The sequence below is a fragment of the Scyliorhinus torazame genome, chromosome 2, assembly GCF_047496885.1.
Source record: "Scyliorhinus torazame isolate Kashiwa2021f chromosome 2, sScyTor2.1, whole genome shotgun sequence".
Taxonomy (NCBI): domain Eukaryota; kingdom Metazoa; phylum Chordata; class Chondrichthyes; order Carcharhiniformes; family Scyliorhinidae; genus Scyliorhinus; species Scyliorhinus torazame.
Genome location: NC_092708.1, coordinates 133284572 through 133311107, shown reverse-complemented (window position 1 = coordinate 133311107; position 26536 = coordinate 133284572). Strand labels below are relative to the sequence as shown.

Sequence of the window (26536 nt, the reverse complement as noted above, 5' to 3'; positions counted from 1 at the left end):
CAAATAGGGTTAAGGAAAATCCCAAGGCTTTTTACACTTACATAAAAAGCAAGAGGGTAGCCAGGGAAAGGGTTGGCCCACTGAAGGATAGGCAAGGGAATCTATGTGTGGAGCCAGAGGAAATGGGCGAGGTACTAAATGAATACTTTGCATCAGTATTCACCAAAGAGAAGGAATTGGTAGATGTTGAGTCTGGAGAAGGGGGTGTAGATAGCCTGGGTCACATTGTGATCCAAAAAGACGAGGTGTTGGGTGTCTTAAAAAATATTAAGGTAGATAAGTCCCCAGGGCCGGATGGGATCTACCCCAGAATACTGAAGGAGGCTGGAGAGGAAATTGCTGAGGCCTTGACAGAAATCTTTGGATCCTCGCTGTCTTCAGGGGATGTCCCGGAGGACTGGAGAATAGCCAATGTTGTTCCTCTGTTTAAGAAGGGTGGCAGGGATAATCCCGGGAACTACAGGCCGGTGAGCCTTACTTCAGTGGTAGGGAAATTACTGGAGAGAATTCTTCGAGACAGGATCTACTCCCATTTGGAAGCAAATGGACGTATTAGTGAGAGGCAGCACGGTTTTGTGAAGGGGAGGTCGTGTCTCACTAACTTGATAGAGTTTTTCGAGGAGGTCACTAAGATGATTGATGCAGGTAGGGCAGTAGATGTTGTCTATATGGACTTCAGTAAGGCCTTTGACAAGGTCCCTCATGGTAGACTAGTACAAAAGGTGAAGTCACACGGGATCAGGGGTGAACTGGCAAGGTGGATACAGAACTGGCTAGGCCATAGAAGGCAGAGGGTAGCAATGGAGGGATGCTTTTCTAATTGGAGGGCTGTGACCAGTGGTGTTCCACAGGGATCAGTGCTGGGACCTTTGCTCTTTGTAGTATATATAAATGATTTGGAGGAAAATGTAACTGGTCTGATTAGTAAGTTTGCAGACGACACAAAGGTTGGTGGAATTGCGGATAGCGATGAGGACTGTCTGAGGATACAGCAGGATTTAGATTGTCTGGAGACTTGGGCGGAGAGATGGCAGATGGAGTTTAACCTGGACAAATGTGAGGTAATGCATTTTGGAAGGGCTAATGCAGGTAGGGAATATACAGTGAATGGTAGAACCCTCAAGAGTATTGAAAGTCAAAGAGATCTAGGAGTACAGGTCCACAGATCACTGAAAGGGGCTACACAGGTGGAGAAGGTAGTCAAGAAGGCATACGGCATGCTTGCCTTCATTGGCCGGGGCATTGAGTATAAGAATTGGCAAGTCATGTTGCAGCTGTATAGAACCTTAGTTAGGCCACACTTGGAGTATAGTGTTCAATTCTGGTCGCCACACTACCAGAAGGATGTGGAGGCTTTAGAGAGGGTGCAGAAGAGATTTACCAGAATGTTGCCTGGTATGGAGGGCATAAGCTATGAGGAGCGATTGAATAAACTCGGTTTGTTCTCACTGGAACGAAGGAGGTTGAGGGGCGACCTGATAGAGGTATACAAAATTATGAGGGGCATAGACAGAGTGGATAGTCAGAGGCTTTTCCCCAGGGTAGAGGGGTCAATTACTAGGGGGCATAGGTTTAAGGTGAGAGGGGCAAAGTTTAGAGTAGATGTACGAGGCAAGTTTTTTACGCAGAGGGTAGTGGGTGCCTGGAACTCACTACCGGAGGAGGTAGTGGAGGCAGGGACGATAGGGACATTTAAGGGGCATCTTGACAAATATATGAATAGGATGGGAATAGAAGGATACGGACCCAGGAAGTGTAGAAGATTGTAGTTTAGTCGGGCAGTATGGTCGGCACGGGCTTGGAGGGCCGAAGGGCCTGTTCCTGTGCTGTACATTTCTTTGTTCTTTGTTCTTTGTTCTTTGAGTCCCTCCATCCCAGCAAAATCCGTCTCCGGGCCACCAGGGAGGAGAAGGCCAGGACATCGGCCTCCCTCCCCCCGTCTTAACCCCCGGATCTTGAGATTGTTTTTGTTGAGTTGTCGGGACACAGAGCTGCCAAGCTTGTATGATGGGTGAGCGACCTGGCGGAATTTTTGTACCCGGCAAAAGTTAAGTTTGCCTTGGGTGAAATGGAGACGGGGTTCACCCTGAGGTGGAAGCCGTTTATCAACTTCTTTAAAGTGAATTGAGCTGTCAGCAGGGAAGAGGGGAGTTATAAGTGTTTGGTTCTGTTTGGGGATGCTGTGAGGAAAAGGGGAAAATGAAGGAGGGGGGAAAGGGGGAGGAGGGGTTGTTAGTTTTGCTGCCCGTTGCTGAGGTTTGGCTTCTGCACTTTTTGTATATATGAAAAATGTCTTCAATGAAAATATTTCTTAAATAAAATAAAGGAGAACCAGTGGGTTGTGGTGTATTTGAATTTTCAGAAGGCTTTTGATAAGGTCACACATGGGTTTGGGAATACAATTAGAGCGCCTAGGATTGGGGGAAATATGCTGGTATGCGTTGAGAATTGGTTAATAGACAGAAAGCAGAGCAGAAATAAATGATCATTCTAGGGATGTTGGGCTGTTTCTCGGGGAGGTGCTCCCACATGGATCTGTGCTGATCCTCAACTGTTCACAACCTATGTATATGATTTGGATGTGGGGACCAATTATAATACTTCTAAATTTAATGATGACATTGAACTGGGTGGGAATGTAAGTTGTAAGGAAGATGTAAGGAGGCTTGAAGAGGACTTGGAAGACTAATTGAGTGGGCTAGGACATGGCAGATGAAATATAATGTGAATTCATTTTGGTTGAAAATGTCTTGCTGCAGTAGTACAAAGCCTTGGTGAGATCTCAACTGGTGTGTTGTGTATGGTTTTGGTCCCCTTATCTGAGGAGAAATATACTTGGCATAGAGGGAGTGCAATGGAGGTTCACCGGATTGACCCCTGGGACAATAGGATTGTCTTCTGAGGAGAGATCAAGGAGATTGGGACTGTATTCTCTAGAATTTGGACGAAAGATATGATCTCATTGAAACATACAAAATTCCATAACCCAATTGAATGGCGGAGCTCGTATGATGGACTGAATGGCGTACTCCTGATCCTATGAATAGCTGAATGTATTCTGTTCCTTATGTCCCTTTGTTCCTGTTAGCAGACTGATGTTGAATTGATCGTGTTGCTTAAGGTGAAAATGGTGCACATCCTCTGCCATGTTTAGCCAGGAGGTGATCTTTAAACTCCACATCTGATCTATCACTACAAATTCAATAAGAATTCTTGGCTCTGTTACTGTTTTAATTTTTCTTCTGCCACCCTCACTGAAACTGTCATTCTCCCAATACTTCTCTAAGGTCCTCCTTACCAGTATCCTGTGCTCTACCATACACGACTTCCAGCTCACCAAAGATTTTACTGCTTCTGTCTTATAACCCATCCCAATCACCTATTATCCCTCTGCTTGCCAATGTTCTCGGGCTTCTCATCCTCTGATGCATTGATTTCAGAATCCTCACCTTTGCTTCAAACTTTGTTTATAACTTTACCCCTTTCTCAGTTTGCACTCTCTTCCCCTAACCATTTTGCCATTGGTGAAAAAGCTTTACTATTGTTTTCTTTTTTAGGACATTGAGTTGTGATGAATTTTGAGAGATCAATGGGCCATGTATTTGTTAACAGAAGTCCTTCAAGTAAGTTGTAACACTTCTTTAAATGCTACAGATTTCAAGATTATGTACAAAATATTTTACAAGAATGGGTCAACAATCAAGTTTGCAAACAATTTTTAAATAGTTGTTTGGTAATACAGAACTTGATTATTGCTGAAGAAAGAGACATGCTACCAAAGAGTAGTGGGAAGTCAGAAGATTGGGAAGGCTACAAAAACAAACCGAGGATAACAAAGAGAGAAATAAGGAAAGAGAGGATCAATTATGAAGGTAGGCTAGCCAGTAACATTAGGAATGATAGTAAAAGCTTCTTTAAATACATTAAAAACAAACGGGAGGCAAAAGTAGACATTGGGCCGTTCCAAAATGACGCTGGTAATCTAGTGATGGGAGACGAGGAAATAGCTGAGGAACTAAATAAGTACTTTGCGTCAGTCTTCACAGTAGAAGACATGAGTAATATCCCAACAATTCCAGAGAGTCAGGGGGCAGAGTTGAATATGGTAGCCATCACAAAGGAGAAAGTGCTAGAGAAACTAAGAGGTCTAAAAATTGATAAATCTCCGGGCCCAGATGGGCTACATCCTAGAGTTCTAAAGGAGATAGCTGAAGAAATAGTGGAGGTGTTAGTTCTGATCTTTCAAAAGTCACTGGAGTCAGGGAAAGTCCCAGAGGATTGGAAAATCGCTGTTGTAAACCCCCTGTTCAAGAAGGGAACAGGAAAAAGATGGAAAATTATAGGCCAATTAACCTAACCTCGGTTGTTGGCAAGATTCTAGAATCCATTGTTAAGGATGAGATTTCTAAATTCTTGGAAGTGCAGGGTCGGATTAGGACAAGTCAGCATGGATTTAGTAAGGGGAGGTCGTGCCTGCCAAACCTGTTAGAGTTCTTTGAAGAGATAACAAATAGGTTAGACCAAGGAGAGCCAATGGATGTTATCTATCTTGACTTCCAAAAGGCCTTTGATAAGGTGCCTCATGGGAGACTGCTGAGTAAAATAAGGACCCATGGTATTCGAGGCAAGGTACTAACATGGATTGACGATTGGCTGTCAGGCAGAAGGCAGAGAGTTGGGATAAAAGGTTCTTTTTCGGAATGGCAACTGGTGACGAGTGGTGTCCCGCAGGGTTCAGTGTTGGGGCCACAGCTGTTCTCTTTATATATTAACAATCTAGATGACGGAACTGGGGGCATTCTGGCTAAGTTTGCCAATGATACAAAGATAGGTGGAGGGGCAGGTAGTATGGAGGAGGTGGGGAGGCTGCAGAAAGATTGAGACAGTTTAGGAGAGTGGTCCAAGAAATGGCTGATGAAATTCAACGTGGGCAAGTGCGAGGTCTTGCACTTTGGAAAAAAGAATAGAGGCATGGACTATTTTCTAAACGGTGACAAAATTCATAATGCTGAAGTGCAAAGGGACTTGGGAGTCCTAGTCCAGGATTTTCTAAAGGTAAACTTGCAGGTTGAGTCCGTAATTAAGAAAGCAAATGCAATGTTGCAGACTCGATGGGCCAAATGGCCTCCTTCTGCACTGTAAATTCTATGATAAATTATCTCAAGAGGCTTGGAATATAAAAGCAGGGATGTACTTCTGAAGCTTTATAAAGCATTAGTTAGGCCCCATTTAGAATACTGTGAGCAATTTTGGGCCCCACACCTCAGGAAGGACATACTGGCACTGGAGCGGGTCCAGCGGAGATTCACACGGATGATCCCAGGAATTGTAGGCCTAATATACGATGAACGTCTGAGGATCCTGGGATTATATTCATTGGCGTTTAGGAGGTTGAGGGGAGATCTAGTAGAAACTTACAAGATAATGAATGGCTTATATAGGGTGGACGTGGGAAGTTGTTTCCATTAGCAGGGGCGACTAGGACCCGGGGGCACAGCCTTAGAATAAAAGGGAGTCACTTTAGAACAGAGATGAGGAGAAATTTCTTCAGCCAGAGAGTGGTGGGTCTGTGGAATTCATTGCCACAGAGGGCGGTGGAGGCCAGGACGTTGAGTGTCTTTAAGACAGAAGTTGATAAATTCTTGATTTCTCGAGGAATTAAGGGCTATGGAGAGAGAGCGGGTAAATGGAGTTGAAATCAGCCACGACTGAATGGTGGAGTGGACTCGATGGGCCGAATGGCCTTACTTCCGTTCCTATGTCTTATGGTCTTATGGTGGTCAGAAAGGTAGAGACAATGTGGTCGCACTTTATGGCAAATTGTACTACTTGTCAAGCTGCTGAGGAGGAAATTCTGGCACCTCATAACTCATGACTGTGCAAATTTGCCCAAAGGTAATATATAGCTAGAGAGGTGCCTGCAGGAGCGATCTGATATTCAGCTTCCACATACCTTGACGTATACAAAAAGGGCTAAATTCCAAGATGTATCTTGTGTAGTTCATTTCTATTTTTCTATAAAGGTTAAGAGTTCTTGTTTTTTTACAGATTAGTGATATTTTTGCTAATGTTTGTTGCACTCCAATCTGTCAAAGATAGTTGGCTAATTTAAGGATTATATTGAAGAAATAATTGGTAGGTTACATTTTCCAGATGGTGCTGACATAGTGAATGTTTATCTTGCAGAACCATAGACACTTCTGACCATTCTCACACTGAAACAATGGAGGCCACAAGTATGTTACCCATACTGAAGAAAAGGCTAGCCTTTCTCTCAGGTATAGTATTGTGTATGTTGCGAGTATTCCACATAATGGGTCGAATTTTAAAAAAGATTGCTTCATGTTCTGAGTGTGGGTTTGCTCACCAATAGAATCCCTACAGTGCAGGAGGAGGCCATTTGGCCCATCGAGTCTGCTCTGACCCTCTGAAAGAGCACTCTACCTTGGCCCAATTCCCTGCCCTATCCCCTTAACCCTGCACATTGATCATGGCCAATCCACCTAACCTGCACATCTTTGGACTGTGGGAAGAAACCGGAGCACCAGGAGGAAACCCACGCAGACACTGGGAGAATGTGCAAACTCCACACTGTCGGTCACCCAATCTGGAATCGAACCCGGGCCCCTGGCACTGTGAGGCAGCAGTGTTAACCACAGGCCAATTAGCCTAACATCTGTCATAGGGAACATGCTAGAATCTATTATTAAGGTGTTTATACCCGGACATTTAGAAAATCATTAAAAAACTGGCAGAGTCAATATGGTTTTGTGAAAGGGAAACCATGTTTGACTAATGTATTAGATTTTTTTTGAGGAAGTAGAAAGGTGGATGAAGGGGAACCTGTAGATACAGTAGATTAGAAACTGTAGATATTAATTTTCAAAATATATTTTATAAGTTGCGACATCAAAGGTTGCGACACAAAATAAGAACTCCTGGTGTAGGGGATTGGTTAAGCAGAGAGTAGTTGTAAATGGGTCAGTTTTGGCTGGCAAAGCTGTACCGATTGGCATGCCACGGGGATCAGTGCTGGGGCCTCAGCTATTTACAATCTATATCAATGTTTTGGATGAAGGGACCAGATGTATGTGTGCTACCTTTGCTGATGTCATAAAGATAAGTGGGAGAGTAAGTTGTGAACATATGGGGGTACTTTTTCTGGTCCCGCCCACAATGGAAATAGTCGTGGGTGGGATGAAAAATTTGACTGGCCATTTAAAGGTCCGTTGACCTGGGCAGGAATTTCTGGCAAATCACACCCAAATGGGCAAAACTTTGACCGATGGAGTAAAATGTAGGAAAATATGAACCTGTCCCCTTTGGTAGGAAGGGTAGAAAAGCAATATATTATTTAAATTGAGTGAGTTTGCAAAGTTCTGCAGTACAGCAAGGTCTGATTGTCATGGGTACATGACTCACAAAAGGTTAGTACAATATGAAGGTGTGGCAAGTGATCAGGAAAGTCAATGGAAAGTTGTTTATTGCAAGAGAAACCGAATATTAAAATAGGGAAGTTTAGCTACTAATGAGATCACATCTGGAGTACTGTGTACAGTTTTGGTCTCTCTACCTAAGAAAGGGCATAATTGCTTTCAAAGCAGTTCAGGGAAGGTTCATTCGATTGATTCCTGGGATGAAAGTGTAATATGAGGAACATGTTGGTCCTGTTCTTCATTGGAGTTTGGAAGAATGAGAGATGATCTTATTGAAACATATAATAACTAGAGGTGGGTACTTGGCAGGGTAGATGCTGAGAGGATATTTCCAATTGTGGAAGAGACTATAACCAGGGGATACATTTTAAAAATAAGTCTGAGATGAAGCAAAATTCTTTTCTCTCCAAGGGTTGTTAGTCAATGAAATTCTATTCCTCAGAGAGAAGTGGAGGCTGTGTCTGTGAATAGTTTTAAGGAGATTCTTGATTAGCAAGGGAGCCAAAGGTTATAGTGGATAGAGAGGAAAGTAGATTTGAGGGCACAATCGGATGAACCATGATCTTATCACATAGCCGAGCAAGCCTGAGGGGCCGAAAGGCTTACTAATTCAAATGTTCGTATGTACTGGTGTCTTTAATAACCGTTCCTTGTTATGGTCACAATCTGCTCATCCGGGCCATTGTCATGTGAGCCTGGTGAACAACCTTAAATTGTATCAGGCTGAACCTGGCACATGTTGCGCTCGTGTTGACTCTACTCAACGCGTCAGCCCATAGACCATCCTCTATCTCACCTCCCAGCTCCTCCCACTTGCACTTCAGCTTCTCGGTCTGCGTCTCCTCCGACCCCATGAGCTCCTTATAAATGTCCGAGACGCTCCCTTCTCCTACCCACCCTCTGGAAACTACCCTGTCCTGAATCCCCCTTACCGGTAGGAGCGGGAAGGTTGACACCTGTTTACGAAGGAAGTCCCGCACCTGCAGATACCTGAATTTGTTTCCCCTCGCCAACCCAAACTTTTCCTCCAACTCCCTCGCACTCGGAAAGCTCCCCTCTATGAACAAATCCCCCATCCTCTCAATCCCCGCTCTCAGCCATAACCGGAACCCCCCGTCCATACTCCCTGGGGCAAACCGGTGCTTATCACAGATTGGGACTCGGACCGATGCTCCCACATGCCTCCTCCATTGGCCCCAAACTCTCAGGGCCGCCACCACAACTGGACTGGTGGAGTACAGTGCCGGCGGGAACAGCAGAGGCACAGTTACCAACGCCCCCAGACTGGTGCCCTTACATGAAGCCGTCTCCGTAAGCACCCATGCCGACCCCTCCCCCACCATACACTTCCTGATCATGGCAATATGATTTAAAAACATTTTTTTTAGAGTACCCAGTTATTTTTCCCAATTAAGGGGCAATTTAGCGTGGCCAATCCACCTAACTTGCACATCTTTGGGTTGTGGGGGTGAAACCCACGCGGCACGGAGGGAATGTGCAAACTCCATATGGACAGTGACCCAGGGCCGGGATTCGAACCCGCGTCCTCAGCGCCGTAGGCAGCAATGCTAACCACTGTGCCACCGTGCTGCCCTGATCTTGGCTATATTAGCCGCCCAGTAATAGTTGCTAAAATTTGGCAGCGCCAGCCCGCCCTCTCCCCGACTCCGCTCAAGCATTACCGTCCTTACTCGCGGGGTCTTGCCCACCCAGACGAAGCCCGTGATCACTCTGTTGACCCGCTTAAAAAAGGACCGCGGAATAAAAATGGGGAGACACTGAAATACAAACGGGAATCTCGGGAGGAGCGTCATCTTCACCATTTGCTCCCTCCCAGCCAGAGACAACGGAAGCGCGTCCTATCTCCGAAAATCGTCCTTCATTTGGTCCACTAGCCGGGCCAGATTCAGTTTATGCAGCCGGTCCCACACCCGCGTCACTTGGATGCCTAGGTACCTAAAGCCTCCCTCTACTAACCTAAACTGCAGCTCTCCCAGTCGCCTCGCCTGTCCCCTCGCCTGGACCACAAACATCTCACTCTTTTCCACATTAAGCTTATACCCCGAAAAGCGACCAAATTGCACTAGAATCCTCATGATTTCTTCCATCCCCTCTATTAGGTCCGAAACGTACAGAAGCGGGTCACCCGCATAGAGCGAAACCCTGTGCTTCACCCCCCCCCCCCCCCCCCCCGGACCAGTCCTCTCCAGCCCCTCGAGGCTGTCAATGCAATTGCCAATGGCTCTATAGCCAGTGCAAACAACAGTGGGGAGAGGGAGGCATCCCTGTCTCGTCCCCCGGTGCAGTCTAAAATAGTCCGATGTTGTCCTATTCGTCCGTACACTTGCCGCAGGAGTCTGATACAGTAACCTGACCCAGTCAATAAGCCCCGCCCAAATCCGAACAGTCCCAGTATCTCCCACAGATAATCCCATTCTACCCGATCAAAAGCCTTTTCTGCATCCATTGCGATCACTATCTCCACCTCACTACTTTCCGGGGGCATCATGATCACATTTAACAGCCTTCTTACATTGGTCACCAACTACCTCCGCTTAACAAACCCCGTCTGGTCCTCCCCAGTAATGGCCGGAACACAATCCCCGATCCTGGAGGACAAGATTTTGGCCAGCAACTTGGCATCTACATTCAACAGGGAGATCGGCCTGTAGGACCCACACAGCTCCGGGTTGTTGTCCCGCTTAAGAATCAGCGAAATTGTTGCCTGTGACATCGTCGGGGGCAGCACCCCTCTTTCCCTTGCCTCATTGAACATCCTCAACAACACCGGCCCCAATATCCCCGAGAACCTTTATAAAGCTCCACTGGGTACCCGTCCGGATCCGGGGCCTTACCTGCCTGCACGGCCTTCAAGCCCTCCACTGTCTCTTCCAGCCCGATTGGGGCCCCCAGCCCTTCTACCCGCTCCCCGTCCACCTTTGGAAAATTCAGCCCCTCCAAGAAGTGCCTCATCCCCTCCGGCCCTGTAGGGGGTTCCGACCTGTACAGCCTGCTGTAGAAATCCCTAAACGCCTTATTCACCCCTACTGAATCACCAACCAGGTTCCCATCTCCGTCCTTTACATTCCCTATCTCATCTCCGTGGTTGCCTCCCTCTTTATTAGCTGCTGTGCAAGCATTCTGCGGGCCTTCTCTCCATGTTCATAGATCGCCCCCCTCGCCTTTCTCAGCCGCTCTGCCACCCTCCCTGTGGTCAGCAAGCTAAACTCCGCCTGTAACTTCCGACGTTCCCTTAAAAGCCCTGCCTCTGGGGTCTCCGCATACCGCCTATCAATCCGTAGTATCTCCTTTGCCAGACGGTCCGTCTCTGCCCTGTCCACCTTCTCTCTATGGGCCCGGATCGAGATCAGCTCCCCTCTGACCACCGCCTTCAGTGCTTCCTACACCACCGCTGCTGAAATTTCCCCCGTGTCATTGACCTGCAGGAAGCTCTGAATGTATTTCCTCAGCCGCTCGCACACCCCTTCATCTGCCAAAAGTCCCACATCCAGCCTCCAGTGCGGGCGCTGGTTACTGTCTTTCCTAACCTGCAGGTCAACCCAGTGCGGAGCATGGTCTGAGAGTGTAATCGCTGACTACCCCGTGTCCATCACCCCAGCCAGCAAGGCCCTGCTCAAAATAAAGAAATCAATCCGGGAGAACACTTTATGCACGTGTGAGTAGAAGGAGAACTCCTTCACCCTCGGCTGCCCAAATCTCCATGGATCCACCCTGCCCATTTTCGAGCATGACCGGTCCCAGCCAGGGTCCATAACTGTGTTGAAGTCCCCTCACATGACCAACCTGTGCGAGTTCAGGTCCGGTATCTTCCCCAGCATCCTCTTTATAAACTCCACATCATCCCAATTTGGCGCATACACATTTACTAATACCACCTGCACCCCCTCTAGCTTCCCACTGACCATAATGTACCAACCTCCCGTGTCCGAGACTATTCTACGCGCCTCAAACACCACCCACTTATTGAACAGGATCGCGACCCTCTAGTCTTTGAATCTAGTCCCGAGTGAAAGACCTGACTGACCCAGCCTTTTCTCAGTCTAATCTGGTCCGTTACTCTAAGGTGCGTGTCTTGCAACATTACCACGTCCGTCTTCAATCCCCTAAGATGCGCGAACACATGTGCCCTTTTGACTGGACCATTTAACCCTCGAACATTCCAGGTGATCAGCCTAGTTGGGGGCTCAGTGCCCCCCCCCCCCCCCCGCCGATCAGCCATCCCCTTTTTTAGGCCCGCCTCCAGCCTTTGCTCCGCACCTCCACCGGTCCATCCCCAGGCAGCCCCCGTCCCTAACCTCCTCTCTGTCCCTCAGCCCAAGTCCCTCCCTCGTCAGCAGAACATTCACCCGCCCTTCCCCCCCCCCCCCATGAGTAACAACACCCTGTAACCCAACCCATTTGCTAAACCAAACATATGCGCCCCCCCCACTGCGCTTCCGAGAGCTAGCTTGTCCAACTAGCTTGGTGGTCCCCATCCCTGGCGCCAGATAGTCTCCCACCTATTGTTCCCCCCACCCCCCGCTCATACAAACAAATTTCAGCATCAAACAATCCCCAAACAATTGCCCAACAGAAAAACACCAAGATCAAAACAAGCACACCTCTATCCCCCAACAGTGCAAATGAAAACCTTAACTCACTCCGCTCTACCGCTGGTTCCAAATCAATGCAAACGGCATCACAAACATCTTCCATGAAACGCAAAACGAGAAACTGTTTACAAAAACAGAGAAACAAAAAGAAAAACCAAAAACATGAACACTGCAGCCAAGTTCAGAAGTTCTCAATTCATCACCAGCCCTTTTTTCGCAAAGTCCAACGTGTCCTCCGGCGACTCGAAGTAAAAGTGCTGATCCTCATGTATGACACAGAGACGGGTTGGGTACAACAGTCCAAACTTCACCTTTTTCTTAAAAAGGATCGACCTGATCTGGTTGAAGCCTGCTCTCCTCCTAGCCACCTATACACTGAGGTCCTGGTAAACCCGTGGGATGCTATTGTCCCATTTACAGCTCCGTGTCTGCTTGGCCCACTGTAGAATCTCACCACCATTGCCCTTGGGGGGTGGGGGGGGTGGTGCTGTCTCCCATTCGCGGCTTCCTCGCGAGTGCTCTGTGCGCGCCCTATACACCTCCAAGGGCCGGGCAAATGCCCCATCCCCCAGCAGCTTCACAAACATGTCTGCAATATATGCCTCATCGTCCGTTCCTTCGGATCTCTCCGGGAACCCGACGATTCTTAGGTTCTGCTGGCGGGACCTATTCTCCACCTTCTCCAGGAGCTTCTTCTGCTGGTCCCTCAGCATCCCTCACCTCCAACTCCACCGCAGTCTGATGTTCCTCCTGCTCAGCCAGCGCCTTCTCCACCTTCTGGATCGCCCGATCTTGGGTGTCCAATCTATGCTCCAACCGCTCAATCGACTCTTTTATCAGGTTCAAGCAGTCCTGTTTCTGCGTAGCAAAGCTTTCCTGAATGACTTGCATCAGCTGCTCCATAGACAGCTGGGTCGACAAGCCAGAGGTCCGAACCTCCGCCATGCTGTCTTCTGCTGCAGCTACAGCCCAAGCCTTCTCTATCTTTTTGTTTCTGTCCTTACGAACAGTTCTAGTCCTTCTCTCCATGCACCGAAGTGGGAATTCAGTAAACGATTGCCACTAACATCCGTTTTACAATTCAAGTCCGGTAGAAAAAACGGGGGAAAGGTCCAAAGGTCCGACCAGAGCGGGAGCCACCAAATGTGAGACTTACTCCTTCATAACCGCTACCGGAAATCATTGTGGTCACTTCTGTTCAAATTCTGAACTTGGATCAGAAAATTGGAGGAAAATTGGTCTATTTTTTTCAAATTAATCTACGTGTGTCTATCGTGATTCAGGATTAGAAATTTCCTATTGTCACTTTATTTGGCTGTCCAAATTTGAATCTGCTACTGCCTGATTTTTGGGTGGAAAATAGGGTTAGCGTCAACCCATTTTTGTTATACGCTGGTGCTCATTGTAAAATGGGAGTGGAATTTAAATGAGGCTGGAATGACATGGCATCATAAATCTCATTTTCTGTCATGCCTTTATGATCAAGTCATATGGTATCAAATTTTAAGAACAAAATACAGATAAATAAAAGCTTTGCGAAACCTTTCAAAAGAAGTAGGAGCAGGAGTAGGCCTTGGGTGTCTCGATCGTTCCGACGTTCAATAAGGTCATTGCTGATCTGCTTGTGACTTTCCTGCCTGCCTCCCCATAACTGGCTTCCTTGCAAATCAAAAATCTGTCTAATTCAGCCTTGAACATGTTCAAATGACCTGGCTTCCACCGTTCTCCAGGGAAGAGAGTTCCAAATGCTCTTGATCCTTTGGGAGAAAAAGAAAATCCTGTCCCCCTGAGGAGCAGCTCAAAGAACTCCGAGGCGGCTATGCTTTCTTCTGGAAAGGGAAATCGGAAGAATAATGTAGAATCCATGGAGTTGTATTTGCTATCATGAATGAACTTGCGAACCAGCTTCATGAGTTCTCTCTTGGAAGAAGTGAGCGCCTCGTGACTCTTCGTCTCATATAGACCATCGAACAGTGCAGTACAGTACAGGCCCTTTGGCCCACGATGTTGTGCCGACCTTTTAGCCTGACCTAAGGTCAACCTAACCTACACCCCTTCAATTTACTCCTGTCCATGTGCCTGTCCAAGAGCCGCTTAAATGTCCCTAATGACTCAGACTCCACCACTCTGCTGGCAGTGCACCAACCACTCTCTGTGTAAAGAACCTACCTCTGCTATCTCCCGTATAACTTCCTCCAATCACCTTAAAACTGTGTCTCCTCGTGACAGCCATTTCCACCCTATTCATGGCTATCCACTTGATCCATGCCTCGTCACCTTGTACACCCATATCAAGCCACCTCTCTTCCTTCGCTCCAGTGAGAAAAGCCCGAGCTCCCTCAATCTTTCTTCTTAAGACATGCCCTCCATTCCAGGCAGCATCCTGGTAAATCTCCTCTGTACCCTCTCCAAAGCATCCACATCTTTCCTATAATGAGGTGACCAGAACTAGACACACTATTCCAAGTGTGGTCTAACTAGGGTTTTATAAAACGGCAGCAAAACCTCGCGGCTCTTAAGCTCAATTCCCCTGTTAATGAAAGCCAATACACCATACGCCTTCTTAACAATCCTATCAACCTGGGTGGCAACTTTGAGGGATCTATGTACGTGGACCTCAAGATCCCTCTGTTCCTCCACACTTCCAAAATCCTGCCTTTAACCCTGTGTTCAGCATTCAAATTCAAATGAATCACTTCACATTTATCTAGGTTGAACTCCATCTGCCACTTCTCAGCCCAGCTCTGTATCCTGTCAATGTCCTGTTGTAACCTGCAACAGCCCTCAACACTATCTACAACTCTCCAACCTTCATGTTATCGGCAAACTTACTAACCCACCCTTCCACTTCCTCATCCAAGTCATTTATAAAACCACAAGAGCAGAGTTCCCAGAACAGATCCCTGCGGGACGCCACTGGTCACCGACCTCCAGGCGGAATACTTTCCATTCACTACCATTCGCTGTCTTCTTTCGGCCAGCCAATTCTGTATCCAGACAGCCAAATTTCCCTGTATCCCATGTCCCCATACTTTCTGAATGAGCCTATCATGGGGAACCTTATCAAATGCCTTGCTGAAATCCATATACATCACATCCACTGCTCGACCTTCATCAATGCGTCTCGTCTCATCTTCAAAGAATTCAGTGAGGCTTGTGAGGCATGACCTGCCCTCACAAAGCCATGCTGACTATATTGAATAAAACTATGAATTTCTAAATAATCATAAATCCTATCTCTCCGAATCCTTTCCAATATTTTGCTCATGACAGACGTGAGACTGATGATACTGTAATTCCCAATAATTGCCTTATTCCCTTTCTTGAACAAGGGAACAACATTCGCCCCCCTCCAATCATCCGGTACTACTACAGTGGAGATGAGGAAGCAAAGATCATCGCCAACGGCGCAGCAATCTCCTCCCTCGCTTCCCACAGTAACCTTGGGTATATCCCGTCAGACCCAGGGGACTTATCTGTTTCCAGCACATCCTCCTTCTTAATATCAACCTGTTTGAGTCTATTAACCTGGTTCACACTGTTCCCATGAGCAACAAGGTCCCTCTCTCATGTGAATACTGAAGCAAAATATTCATTTTGGGCCTCCCCCATCTCCTCAGACTCTAGGCACAAGTTCCCTCCACTATCCCTGATCGGCCCTACTCTCACTCTGATCATCCTCTTATTTCTCACATAAGAGTAGAACGCTTTGGGGTTTTCCCTAATCCTTCCCGCCAGGGCTTTCTCATGCCCCCTTCTAGCTCTCCTCAGTCCACTTTTGAGCTCCTTCCTGGCTACCTTGTCACCCTCTAGAGCCGTGTCAGATCCTTGCCTCCTCAACCTTACGTAAGCTTCCTTCTTCCTCTTGACTAGAAGCTCCAGTTCTATTGTCATCCAAGGCTCCTTCACCTTACCATTCCTTCCTCGTCTCAATGGGACAAAACTATCCAGCATTCGCAGCAAGTGCTCCTTAAATAACCCCCACATTACTGTTGTGCATTTTCCCAAGAACAACTGTTCCCACATTATGCTCCTCAGCTCCTGTCTAATAGCAGTATAATTTCCCCTCCTCCAGTTAAATACCTTCCCATACTGTCCGTTCCTATCCCTCTCTATAACTATGGTAAAGGTCAAGGAGGTGTGGTCACTGTCACCAAAATGCTCCCCCACCGAGACATCTGGCACGTGGCCTGGTTCATTACCAAGCCTCAAGTCCAATATGCCCCCCCCACCCCCATCGGCTTATCTACATATGAAATGAAATGAAATGAAAAATGAAAATCGCTTATTGTCACAAGTAGGCTTCAAATGAAGTTACTGTGAAAAGCCCCTGGTAGCCACATTCCAGGCCTGTTTGGGGAGGCTGGTGTTGAGTCAGGAAACCTTCCTGTTCACACCTGACAAAATCTGCTCCATCCAAACCATTTGCAGTAAGGAGGTTCCAGTCAATATTAGGGAAGTTGAAGTTACCCATAACAACAACTCTGTTATTTCTGCATCTTTCCAAGATCCGCCACCCAATCTGTTCCTCTATCTCTCTGCTGTTATTGGGGGGTCTATAGAAAACTCCCAATAAAGTGACTGCTCCTTTCTTATTTCTGACTTCCACCCATACTGACTCAGTAGACAAACCCTCCTCAACTACCTTCTTTTCTGTAGCTGTGATGCACTCTCTAATTAACAGTGCCACGCCCCCTCTTCTTTTACCTCCCTCCCTATTCTGAAAACATTTAAACCCCGGAACATCTAACAACCATTCCTGCCCCTGTGAAATCCATGTATCCGTAATGGCCACAACATTGTAGTTCCAAGTACTGATCCATGCTCTTAAGTTCATCTCCCTTATTCTTGACACTCCTTGCATTGAAACAGACACACTTGAACCCATTCCACTGAGTGCAACTTTGCCCTATCAACTGTCTATACTTCCTCACAGACTCGCTGCATACTATTTCTACCTGTTCAACTGCTGCCCTATCCTCTGATCCATAGCTCTGGTTCCCATCCCTGTGCCAAACTAGTTTAAACCCTCCTGAAGAGCTCTAGAAAACCTCCCACCCAGGATATTGGTGCCGCTCCAGTTTCGGTGCAATCCGCCCTTCATGTTCAGGTCCCACCTTCCCCAGAAGATATCCCGATGATCCACATATCTGAAGCCTTCCCTCCTGCCCCCATCTGTTCCGTGAAAGCTCCTAGCTCCCTAGCCATGCCAGTCTTTATCCCAATTCTGGGGTTTGATCGGTCTGTCACGGGGTCCTGCACGCAGTTAAAGTCACCCCCCATAATCAGTCAGTGTGTGTCAAGGATGGGGATTTCCACCATGGTCTTCTTTATGAATTCTGTGTCCTCCCAGTTGGGAGCGCACGCATTTACCATATGACCGTTGCCCCTTCCAGGACACCACTGACCATGATGTACCATCCCCCTGGGTCAGTAACTGTCTTGGTTTCCGTAAACCTCGTCCTTTTGTTAATTAATATTGCTACTCCCCCCCCCCCCCCCCTTTAGCCCTCGTCCCGTAGCATGAGTGGTACGTCTGTCCCACCCAGCCCTTCCTTACCAGTAGTCGGTCCTTCTGCCTCAGGAGAGTCTCTTGTAGGCAGATTATGTCTGCTTTTAGGCTTCTTAGGTGGGCAAAGACTCTGGATCTTTACATTGGGCCGTTGAGACCCCTTGCATTCCAGGTAACAATTCTGGTGGGGGGTTTATAACCCCCTGGTCCTGCGAGATCACCCATACTTACCCGGTGGACGCGCCACTGCACTTCGGGGTTTCCCTTTGTTAGGGGGCCATCTAAAATGGCCAGGGTCGCCACTCTCCATGAGGTTGGGCTCCAGTACTCCATGCCCGCCGAGGCCTGTGTCTGTACTACTCTATCTCGCCCTTCTCTTTGCTTCTCTTTTGTTCTGCCCCCCCCACCCCCGTGTCCTCTTTTCCCCCCCCCCACTTCTTGTGCGAGGCGCTCCTCTCCCCTGAGAGGCGCGCCACAGCCCTCCTTCATTACTGCCATCCCGTGTTGGCCCTCGCTATTACGGTGGCGCTCCTCCCAGTACTTTCCCAGCTCTGGCCCTGTTTAACCTTCCTCCTATTGGCCCTTGTCTCGCACACCTGTCCGCTTTTCTCACCCTCATTTCCCTTGCTCCCCCCACCCCCCTCCATCGCATTGAGAGATGAGACAAGCCCAGAAACGAGGCAGCACAGTCCCGTGCAAAACATAATACACGTGTACAGTTCATGATCTTATTGTACTTGTTTGCGGTCTGTCCTCTGCTCTTTGTTCCAATTTTCCCTTTCTTTTCCATCCCTGTGATTTTCATTGCGGTTGCGGATGTTCCTCCCCCCGTTTGTTCGATGTAACAAACTCATCAGCCTCCCCTGTGGTGTTAAAATACAGCTCTTTCCCCTTAAATGTTACCCAGAGTCTGGACGGGAATAATATCCCAAATCGCACCTTGCTTTTGTAGAGTGCCGATTTTGCCCTGTTGAACTCAGCCCTTCTTTTGACCAGATCCGCCCCAATGTCCTGATACACCCTTATGTTCTTCCCTTCCCATGTGCTCAATCCTGTCTGCCGGGCCCACTTTAGGATTTTCTCCTAAAGTCTCTGCCTGAGCGCCTCCTTTATGGTGCTTAGCTCCTTTTTTTAGCATGTTTCTCCACTCTTCCCCCTGTGCGGGGGGGATACTGGTCGCTGCGTCCTACTCCCGCTCCGCTAATTGGTCTGCCAGCCTTTTCCCTTCCAGGCTTGGAACCGGTGCAGCTTTGCTATAATCGCTTTGGGCTGCTCCCCGGCTTTGGGCTTGGGTTGGAGCGACCTGGCAGCATCTGTGGAGATAAACTGTTAGCGTTTGAAGTCTAAATGACCCTTCGACAGAACTGAAGAAAAAATAGAAATGTAAAGAATTATGGAGTTGAAAAGGAGATAGAGGAGTTGGGACAGATAGAAGAATAGGGATAGGCTGGGGCAAAGGAAAGATTGACAAGTTTGCCGTGGTAATAACAAATGGAAATGTTAATTGTGCCGTTCATGGATGAAGAGTATTAATCGTGGCAGTAGGTAAGAACAGAATGTGCAAATGGGAGCAACTGAACAGCAAGGGACAGGTGGCCACATGGGAGAAGGGTGGGGTTGTGTTGGGGGTAAGGGTGGGGTTGTGTTGGGGGCAGGCCAGGAAGCTGAAAATCAGCAAAGTACAATAGCGTGTATGGGGGTGGGGTTAAAATGGAGTTTACCTTCTAAAGTATAGTGGGGGTAAAAAAGACAAGTGGTGACATTTTGGATATGTTGCTTTATAAATCATACCTGAAATGTCGCATCTTGTCTTTTATTTTCATTTTGCAAATACTGGCTGACCTGTGTATTTCTAACATTTTTCTCTTGTATTTGATCTCCAAAATTTGTAGTTTTATCATTTTAAACTGTTTAAACTGTTTAAATATCAGGTTATGTTGTTTTAACATTGGTTCAGCGCCATTTCCTTTCTTCAGTGGACAGTAACAGATGATACAACGAATAAAAAATACCTTTCCAGCCTTTATTTCTATTTTACCTCTAACTAGGTTTATGCGGGTTAAAATATTAAATTCTGTCTACACATTAGTTTGCTTGATGAACTTTAAACCTTTCAACCACTAAAAATGAATACTGCCTTTTTATTACTATTTTGGATTGACTTGGAAAAAATGCAATGAGCACCGACCGAGCCAACCTTTTTTCAGTTGGAAACCTCTGTAGATTAGCAACAAATTAAAAACTTTATGAAAGAAAGATGTTGTTTATGCTATAAGAGGACCTGCAGCAATTATTTACTATGTGCATTCCTCTGATGCTGGGTGTTGAGGTCACCCTGACATGCTGTCATTTCAGGTTGTAAGATATAACTTGATTTATCGTTTTTTTTCCCCAAAAGGCCAAATAACCCTGCAAGCTGTGCAAAAATGTTTTACAGTATGCAGATTTTAAAAATTATTTTCTTTGTTTGTAGTTCTTTTGAATAGAATACTGCGTTTTGCATTGAGTCCACCAGCGAAATTAAATCGGGTTATTTTTAAAACAAAGAAATGTTGCCAGAGGTACTATATAAGGGGGAGGAGGTTTGCTTCTTTCTTCCCCCACCACCGCCACCACCATGGTTCTGTTTTTTGTAATGTTTGCATTTTTTTCTGGGCTTTTTGGTATTTGTTACCAAATATTTCATGTTTTTATATCACCAAATGTTTTATGCTTTTTTGCAAGTTGGTATTTATGGGGTGGGGTGGAAGGCGATGTGGCAGTTATGGAGGGTGAGTTTGGTCGTGGACGGGGTGGGGGGCCATCTTGGGCGGGCCCGGTATAGAGTGTGGGTGGGGGGGCAGAGCCTAAAGGTGATGACGGCGGACAATAGGCAAGGCACGGGGTGGGGGGGGGGGTCCAAGCCTCTGGTGAAAATTGTGACATGGAATCGGAGAAAATTATTTTGTTCAAGTCCCATAAGGATAGGAAGAGGAGGGAGGAGCACCCAGTGGTTATTGGATGGGATAATTGAGGTGGACAGGAGATGCTTGGCGGCCCCACGAAGGATCTGTTGGCAGAGAGAAAGAAGTTGCAGGGCAAGGGCGGGGTGTCAGCTGTGGTGGGCGAGGGAACTGCAGTATGGGTATGGGGAGAAGGCGAGTTATATGTTGGTCCACCAGCTGCGGCATCAGGCAATGTTGAGGGAAGTTCTTCAGGTGAGGGCGGAGAGGCAAGGTGTGGTGTTGGACCCAGAGAGGATAAATTAGGTTTTTAAGGCTTTCTATGAGGGGTTCTGCAGGGCCGAGGCGGTGGGGGAGGGGGCGGATTTGGGGCGGTTTCAGAATGGGCTGGATTTCCCGCAGTTGGAGGAGAAGAGGTAGGTCCTGGTATTGGCAAGATGCAGGCGGGAAAGGTGCTGGGAACGGATGGCTTCCCAGCGGAATTCTATAAGCAGCTTGCGACGGAGCTGGCCCCGCTACCTGTTGGGCATGTTTAGTGAGGCGGTGGAAAAGGGGGAGCTGTTGGCTACATTGGCGCAGAAGCAATTGCGTTGTTCCCGAAAAAGGGGAAGGACCCATCGAAGTGTGGGTCTTACAGTCTAATTTCACTGCTGATACGGATGCAAAGGTGTTGGCGTGTAGCCTCAAGGGGTTAGAGGTCGTCTCTGAGGATTAAACGGGTTTTGTGAAGGGTAGGCAGCTCTCTAGTAATATTTGGAGATTGTCGAATATAATTATGACTCCATCAAGGGGCGAAAGCTGGAGGTGAGAGTGTCCATGGTCCTGGAGAAGGCATTTGACCGGGTAGAGTGAAATCTGTTCACGATTTTGTGAAGGCTTGGGTTTGGACCGAGGTTTGTGGCATGGGTCCGGTTGCTGTATGCGTCCCCCATGGCAAATGTGCGAACGAATGAGATGAACTCTGGGTATTTCGGGTTGTATAGGGGGACGAGGCAGGGACACCCGCTGCCACAGTTGTTATTCGCATTGGTCATTGAGCCCTTTGTGATGGCACTCCGGGCCTCGGCTGAATGGCGGGGGATTGTGGCGGTGGGGTGGGGGACAGGGAGCACCGGGTATCGCTTTACGCGGACGGCCTGTTGCTGTTTGTTTCGGACCCACTGGAGAGTATGGGTAGAATCAAGGGTTTGTTGGAGAGGTTTGGGGCTTTTTCGGACTACAAATTAAATGTAGGGAAAAGCGAGGTGTTCCCGGTGAATGCCGAGCGATGAACCTGGGGACTCTTCCATTAAGTTGGCAAGGGTGTGGAGATCCAGGTAACGTGTGAGTGGGCCACAATGCATAGGTGGAACCTGATTGGATTGGTGGAGGAGGTCAAGGGGGAATCTTGAGAGGTGAGATACGCTGCATTTGACATTGGTGGGAAGCGTGCAGGTGGTGAAGTTGAAAGTGCTGCCAAGGTTTCTGTTTGTGTTTCAGTCCCTCCCGATTTTTCTCCCTAATGCCTTTTTCCGGAAGGTGGATGTGCTAATCTCAGAATTTATCTGGATGGTAAGTGCCGAGGGTGAAGAGGACTCTGTTGTAAAGGCAGAGGTAAGGAGGGGATCTGTAATTAATTGAGGAGGCACTTTAAATTGGGGAACATGTCGGTGCTGATGCCATTGTGTGAGAATCATAGATTTAAGCCAAGGCAAGGAGAAGGGCGAATTGATGGGATGTATAGGCGGTGGAGGGAGGAATGGTTGGAGTGGATCAGCCCGTTCTCGGAGGGGAAGTTTGCGGAGCTGGAGGAATTGCAGGAGAGGGTACAAAGGGGGAGTGGAAGTGGGAGGAGGCACTGGGGAGAGAGATAGGATGTGGATTCTGGTGTGAGGTGATGCGATGAGTGAACTGAACCTCCTGCTGTGCAAGAATGAGTTTGATGCCATTTAAAGTGGTGCACAGGGTCCAAACGATTTGGGCTCGAATGAGTGGCGTTTTCCAGGGGTAACATATGAATATGAGAAATGTAGGTAGGGGCCGGTGAATCATGCCCACATGTTCTGGGTTTGTGAGGGGTTGGAGAGCTACTGGGAGGCGGCGATCAGGACCCTATCGAGAGTAGTTACGGGTTGGGGTGAAACCAGATCCTATGGTGCAGATCTTTGGGGTGCCGGAGCTGCTGGAGGACAAGAGGGCTGATGTTGTGGCCTTCGTCTCTCTGATTGCCCGGCGACAGATTCTTTTGCATTGGAGGGCGGTTATGCCACAGGGCGTTGCGGCTTAGCTGGTATAAATTTCTCCGGTTGGAGAAGATCAAATTTGCCGTAAGCAGGTCGGTAGAGGGCTTCACAGTAGTGTGGAGGCTGTTTATGGTAATCTTTGAGGAGCTGTTCGTCACGGGGGGACTAAAAGGGGAAAAATGTACAATCTGTATGCTTTGCTTTGAAATTATGTAGATTTGATGTTGGAATAAAGTGGGCGCGATTCTCCGCTCCCGCGCCGGTTTGGAGAATCGCCTAGCGCGCCATTTTTCCCTGCGACGCCGGTCCGACGCCATCGCACCCAAGCGGTGGGAATGGCCCCGTCGAGTTCTGCGCGGCGCAGGTCGGAGAATCGCCCGGGACACCCAAAATGGCGATTCTCCGCTACACCCGCTATTCTCCGACCCGGATGGGCCAAGCGGCCTGCCCAAAGCGACAGCTTCCCACCGGCGCCATCCACACCTGGTCGCTGCCGGCGGGAACAGCGCGGTAACGCTGGGGGGGGGGGGGGGGGGGGGGGTGGCCTGTGGGGGGGGCGAGGGGGGTTCTTTCACCAGGGTTGCACTCAAAAGGAGTCTGGCCCGCGATCCGTGCCCACTGATCGGCGGGCCGGCCTCTCTGAAGGAGGACCTCCTTTCCTCCGCCGCCCCGCAAGATCCATCCGACATCTTCTTGCGGGGCGGCCTCGGGGAGGACGGCAACCACGCATGCGCGTGTTGGCGCCGGCCAACCCGCGCATGCGCGAGTGACGGCAGTTAGGTGGCGGATGACGCAGCGCAGCTTTTATGCGGCGCCAATGCCCGGCACGCGCTGACGACGCTGCTTTAGCGACACGCCCCCCGAGTTTCTCGCGGCCCCGATCCTAGCCCATTTTCGGGCTCTGAATCGGTCGAGATCGGAGCCGTTTCGCGCCGTCGTGAACCTCGACGGTGTTCATGACGGCGTGGGCACTTAGTCGCGGGAGCGGAGAATTGCGCCCAGTATCTTTAAAAAAACAAAAAACAAAGTTTGAGTTGTAAAATAATCGATTCAGGAACCAGGGGCCTGGATAGTTCTACGATTGCAGGTCTGAAGGGTGCACGGCTTGGTGTGAGGGAGATGCGAACAGTAGCGTATTGGTTTGGGTTGGTTTATTGTCACGTGTACCGAGGTACAGTGCAAAGTATTGTTCTGCGGGCAGCCCAAACAGATAATTCCGTACATGAAAAGAAAATACATAATAGGGCAAACATAAAATACATAATGTAAATACATAATCACAGGCATCGGGTGAAGTACACAGGAGTATGATCAGTAGAGATGATGTATGAAGAGATCAGATCAGTCTGGTAACAGCAGGAGAGAAGCTGTTTTTGAATCTGTTTTGTGTGTGTTCTCAGACTTCTGTATCTCCTGCCCAATGGAAGAAGTTGGAAGAGTGAGTAAGCCGGGTGGGAGGGGTCTTTGATTATGCTGCCCGCTTTCCCAAGGCAGCGGGAGGTGTAGACAGAGTCAATGGATGGGAGGCGGCTTTGTGTGATGAACTGGGCAGTGTTCCCAACTCTCTGTAGTTTCTTCCGGTCTTGGGCAGTTGTCATACCAGGCTGTGATGCAGCCAGATAGGATGCTTTCTATGATGCTCCTGTGAGAGTCAATGTAGACATGCTTAGTTTTCTTCGTTTGCTGAGGAAGTATAGGTGCTGTTGTGCTTTCTTGGTCGTAGCATTGACGTGGGTGGACCAGGACAGATTTCTGGTGATGTGTACACCTAGGAATTTGAAGCTGTCAATGATCTCCATTTTCGGCTTCGTTGATGCTGACAAGGGTGTGAACAGTGCTTTGCTTCCTGAAGTCAATGACCAGCTCTTTAGTTTTGCTGACGTTGAGGGAGAGATTGTTGTCTTTGCACCACTCCACTAGATCCTCTATCTCCCTCCTGTATTCTGACACATCGTTGTTCGAGATCCGACCCACTACGGTCGTATGGTCAGCAACGAGCCCGTTTCCTTCCGAGGGTTCACTTTCAAGAAGGCCAATCTGACTTCTGAAGCTATGATGGTGGGTATGGGTGTTCTGGGCTGCTGGGGCACTCGACAGCGGTTTAATGGTTTCCTCCTCGAACTGAGCATAGAATGCGTTGAGTTCATCAGGGAGGGGTGCACTGCTGCCGGAGATTCTGCTCAGCTTCGCTTTGTAGCCCGTGTATTAGATGAGCTTAACATTATGATGGGAAGAAGCAATGAGACTGGCCAAGAGATTTGTGGAATAGGTGAGAGCAGCAGACTGGCTAAGGAAAGATTGGGGATGGATGCAGTTAACAGGAGGTAGAAACAGATCGTCTTGGTGATTGAAAGGATATGAGGTCGGAAGCTCAACTTTGAGATAACGGGTATGCTGCGGCTGATAACATTCGGGACAGTGGTCAAGAAATAAATAGAATTAGTAACATACGAGTGCCAATTCATGGTAATGAGGATGCATAAGTTGAATATGCAAGCTAATATTTGTCTTGTCTCTGTCTTAAAGAAAGGTATCTTTTTTTTCTTCAAACATTTTTCTTGAGCCAGGCATTCAGGGATTTAGCATTGTGCTGCAAAAGCAGTTAATTAGGGTGCGATTCTCCCAAAAGGGAACAAAGTCCCCTAGCGAGCGTGTTTCCAGTGCTTGCAGTGCCGAGAAACACATTGCTATTTAAAGCGACGCGCGCTGAATGCAACACGTATTGAATAAGGGGCCTGAACGGGAACGTGTGGCCAAGCCCTGTTTTGTACAGTGGAAAGCTCCGCTCGCTGTATCTCCATGGCCACCGCCCAATCAAAATCTCTTTGATAAGGGAAAAACTTATGCCAGCTTTCAGCAAGATTTGGTTGAAGTCCCTGCTTCAAGTAATAAGTGGCAAATAACATGGTCACTTGTCACACAAGTGCGAGTACCATTACCAATGAGGAAAGGCTTATTGCCCTCCAACCTTCAACAACACTAATGTTGAGCTCCACACTGTCAACATCTTGTGATGGTGGTGGGATGTGGAGGGAGCAGGCAGAAGTTTAAATGCCAGTTACCATATTTATGAGAGCAAGACAGAGTTTGATATTGCTTGTGTTTGGAATAAAGTATCTTTTTAAGAAAAAAAATTAGAGTTGTAAAATAAGCGATCCAGGGGCCTGGATAGTTCTGTGATTGCAGGTCTGAAGGGTGCAGGACTTGGTGTGAGGAAGGATGCGAACAATAGTGTATTGGATTGGATTGGTTTATTGTCACGTATACCGAGGTACAGTGCAAAGTATTGTTCTGCGTGCAGCTCAAACAGATCATTCCGTACATTAAAGGAAAATACATAATAGGGCAAACATAAAAGACACAATGGGCATCCCTGCCTTGTGCCTCTTTGTAGCTGGAAGTATTCCGAGCTGGTGGTGTTGGTTCAAACGCTCGCCCTGAGAGCATCGTACAGGAGTCTCACCCAGGCAGTGAATCCTGCTCCTAGCCCAAACTGTTCCAATACCTCGAGGAGGCACTTCCATTCAACTCTGTTGAAGACCTTTTCTGCGTCCAGGGAGATGATCACCTCTGGTGTTCTCTCCCCAGGGTAGGTCATTATTACATTCAACAGCCGCCTGATGTTCGCAGTGCGCTACTTCCCCTTGACAAAGCCCGTTTGGTCCTCAGCAACTACCTTTGGTACACAGTTCTCCAGCCTTTTAGCCAGGACCTATGCGAGTATTTTCGCATCCATTTTTAGCAGCGAAATGGGTCGAAATGATCCACATTCCGTTGCGTCTTTGACTTTTTTGGGTATCAATGAAATTGT

General features: G+C 48.0%; 1 protein-coding gene across 6 annotated transcripts in view; it reads left to right on the top strand.

Annotated features, from left to right (window-relative positions):
- Window positions 1-26536, top strand: part of sestd1 (SEC14 and spectrin domains 1) — a 275430-nt gene that overhangs the window by 35213 nt on the left and 213681 nt on the right. For all 6 annotated transcript variants that reach the window (XM_072477346.1, XM_072477354.1, XM_072477310.1 and 3 more), the window contains exons 2-3: window positions 3558-3623; window positions 6187-6278. In XM_072477346.1, the coding sequence (XP_072333447.1) occupies window positions 6224-6278 (55 nt within the window). In that variant the 5' untranslated portion in view covers window positions 3558-3623; window positions 6187-6223. The remainder of the gene's footprint in view (window positions 1-3557; window positions 3624-6186; window positions 6279-26536) is intronic.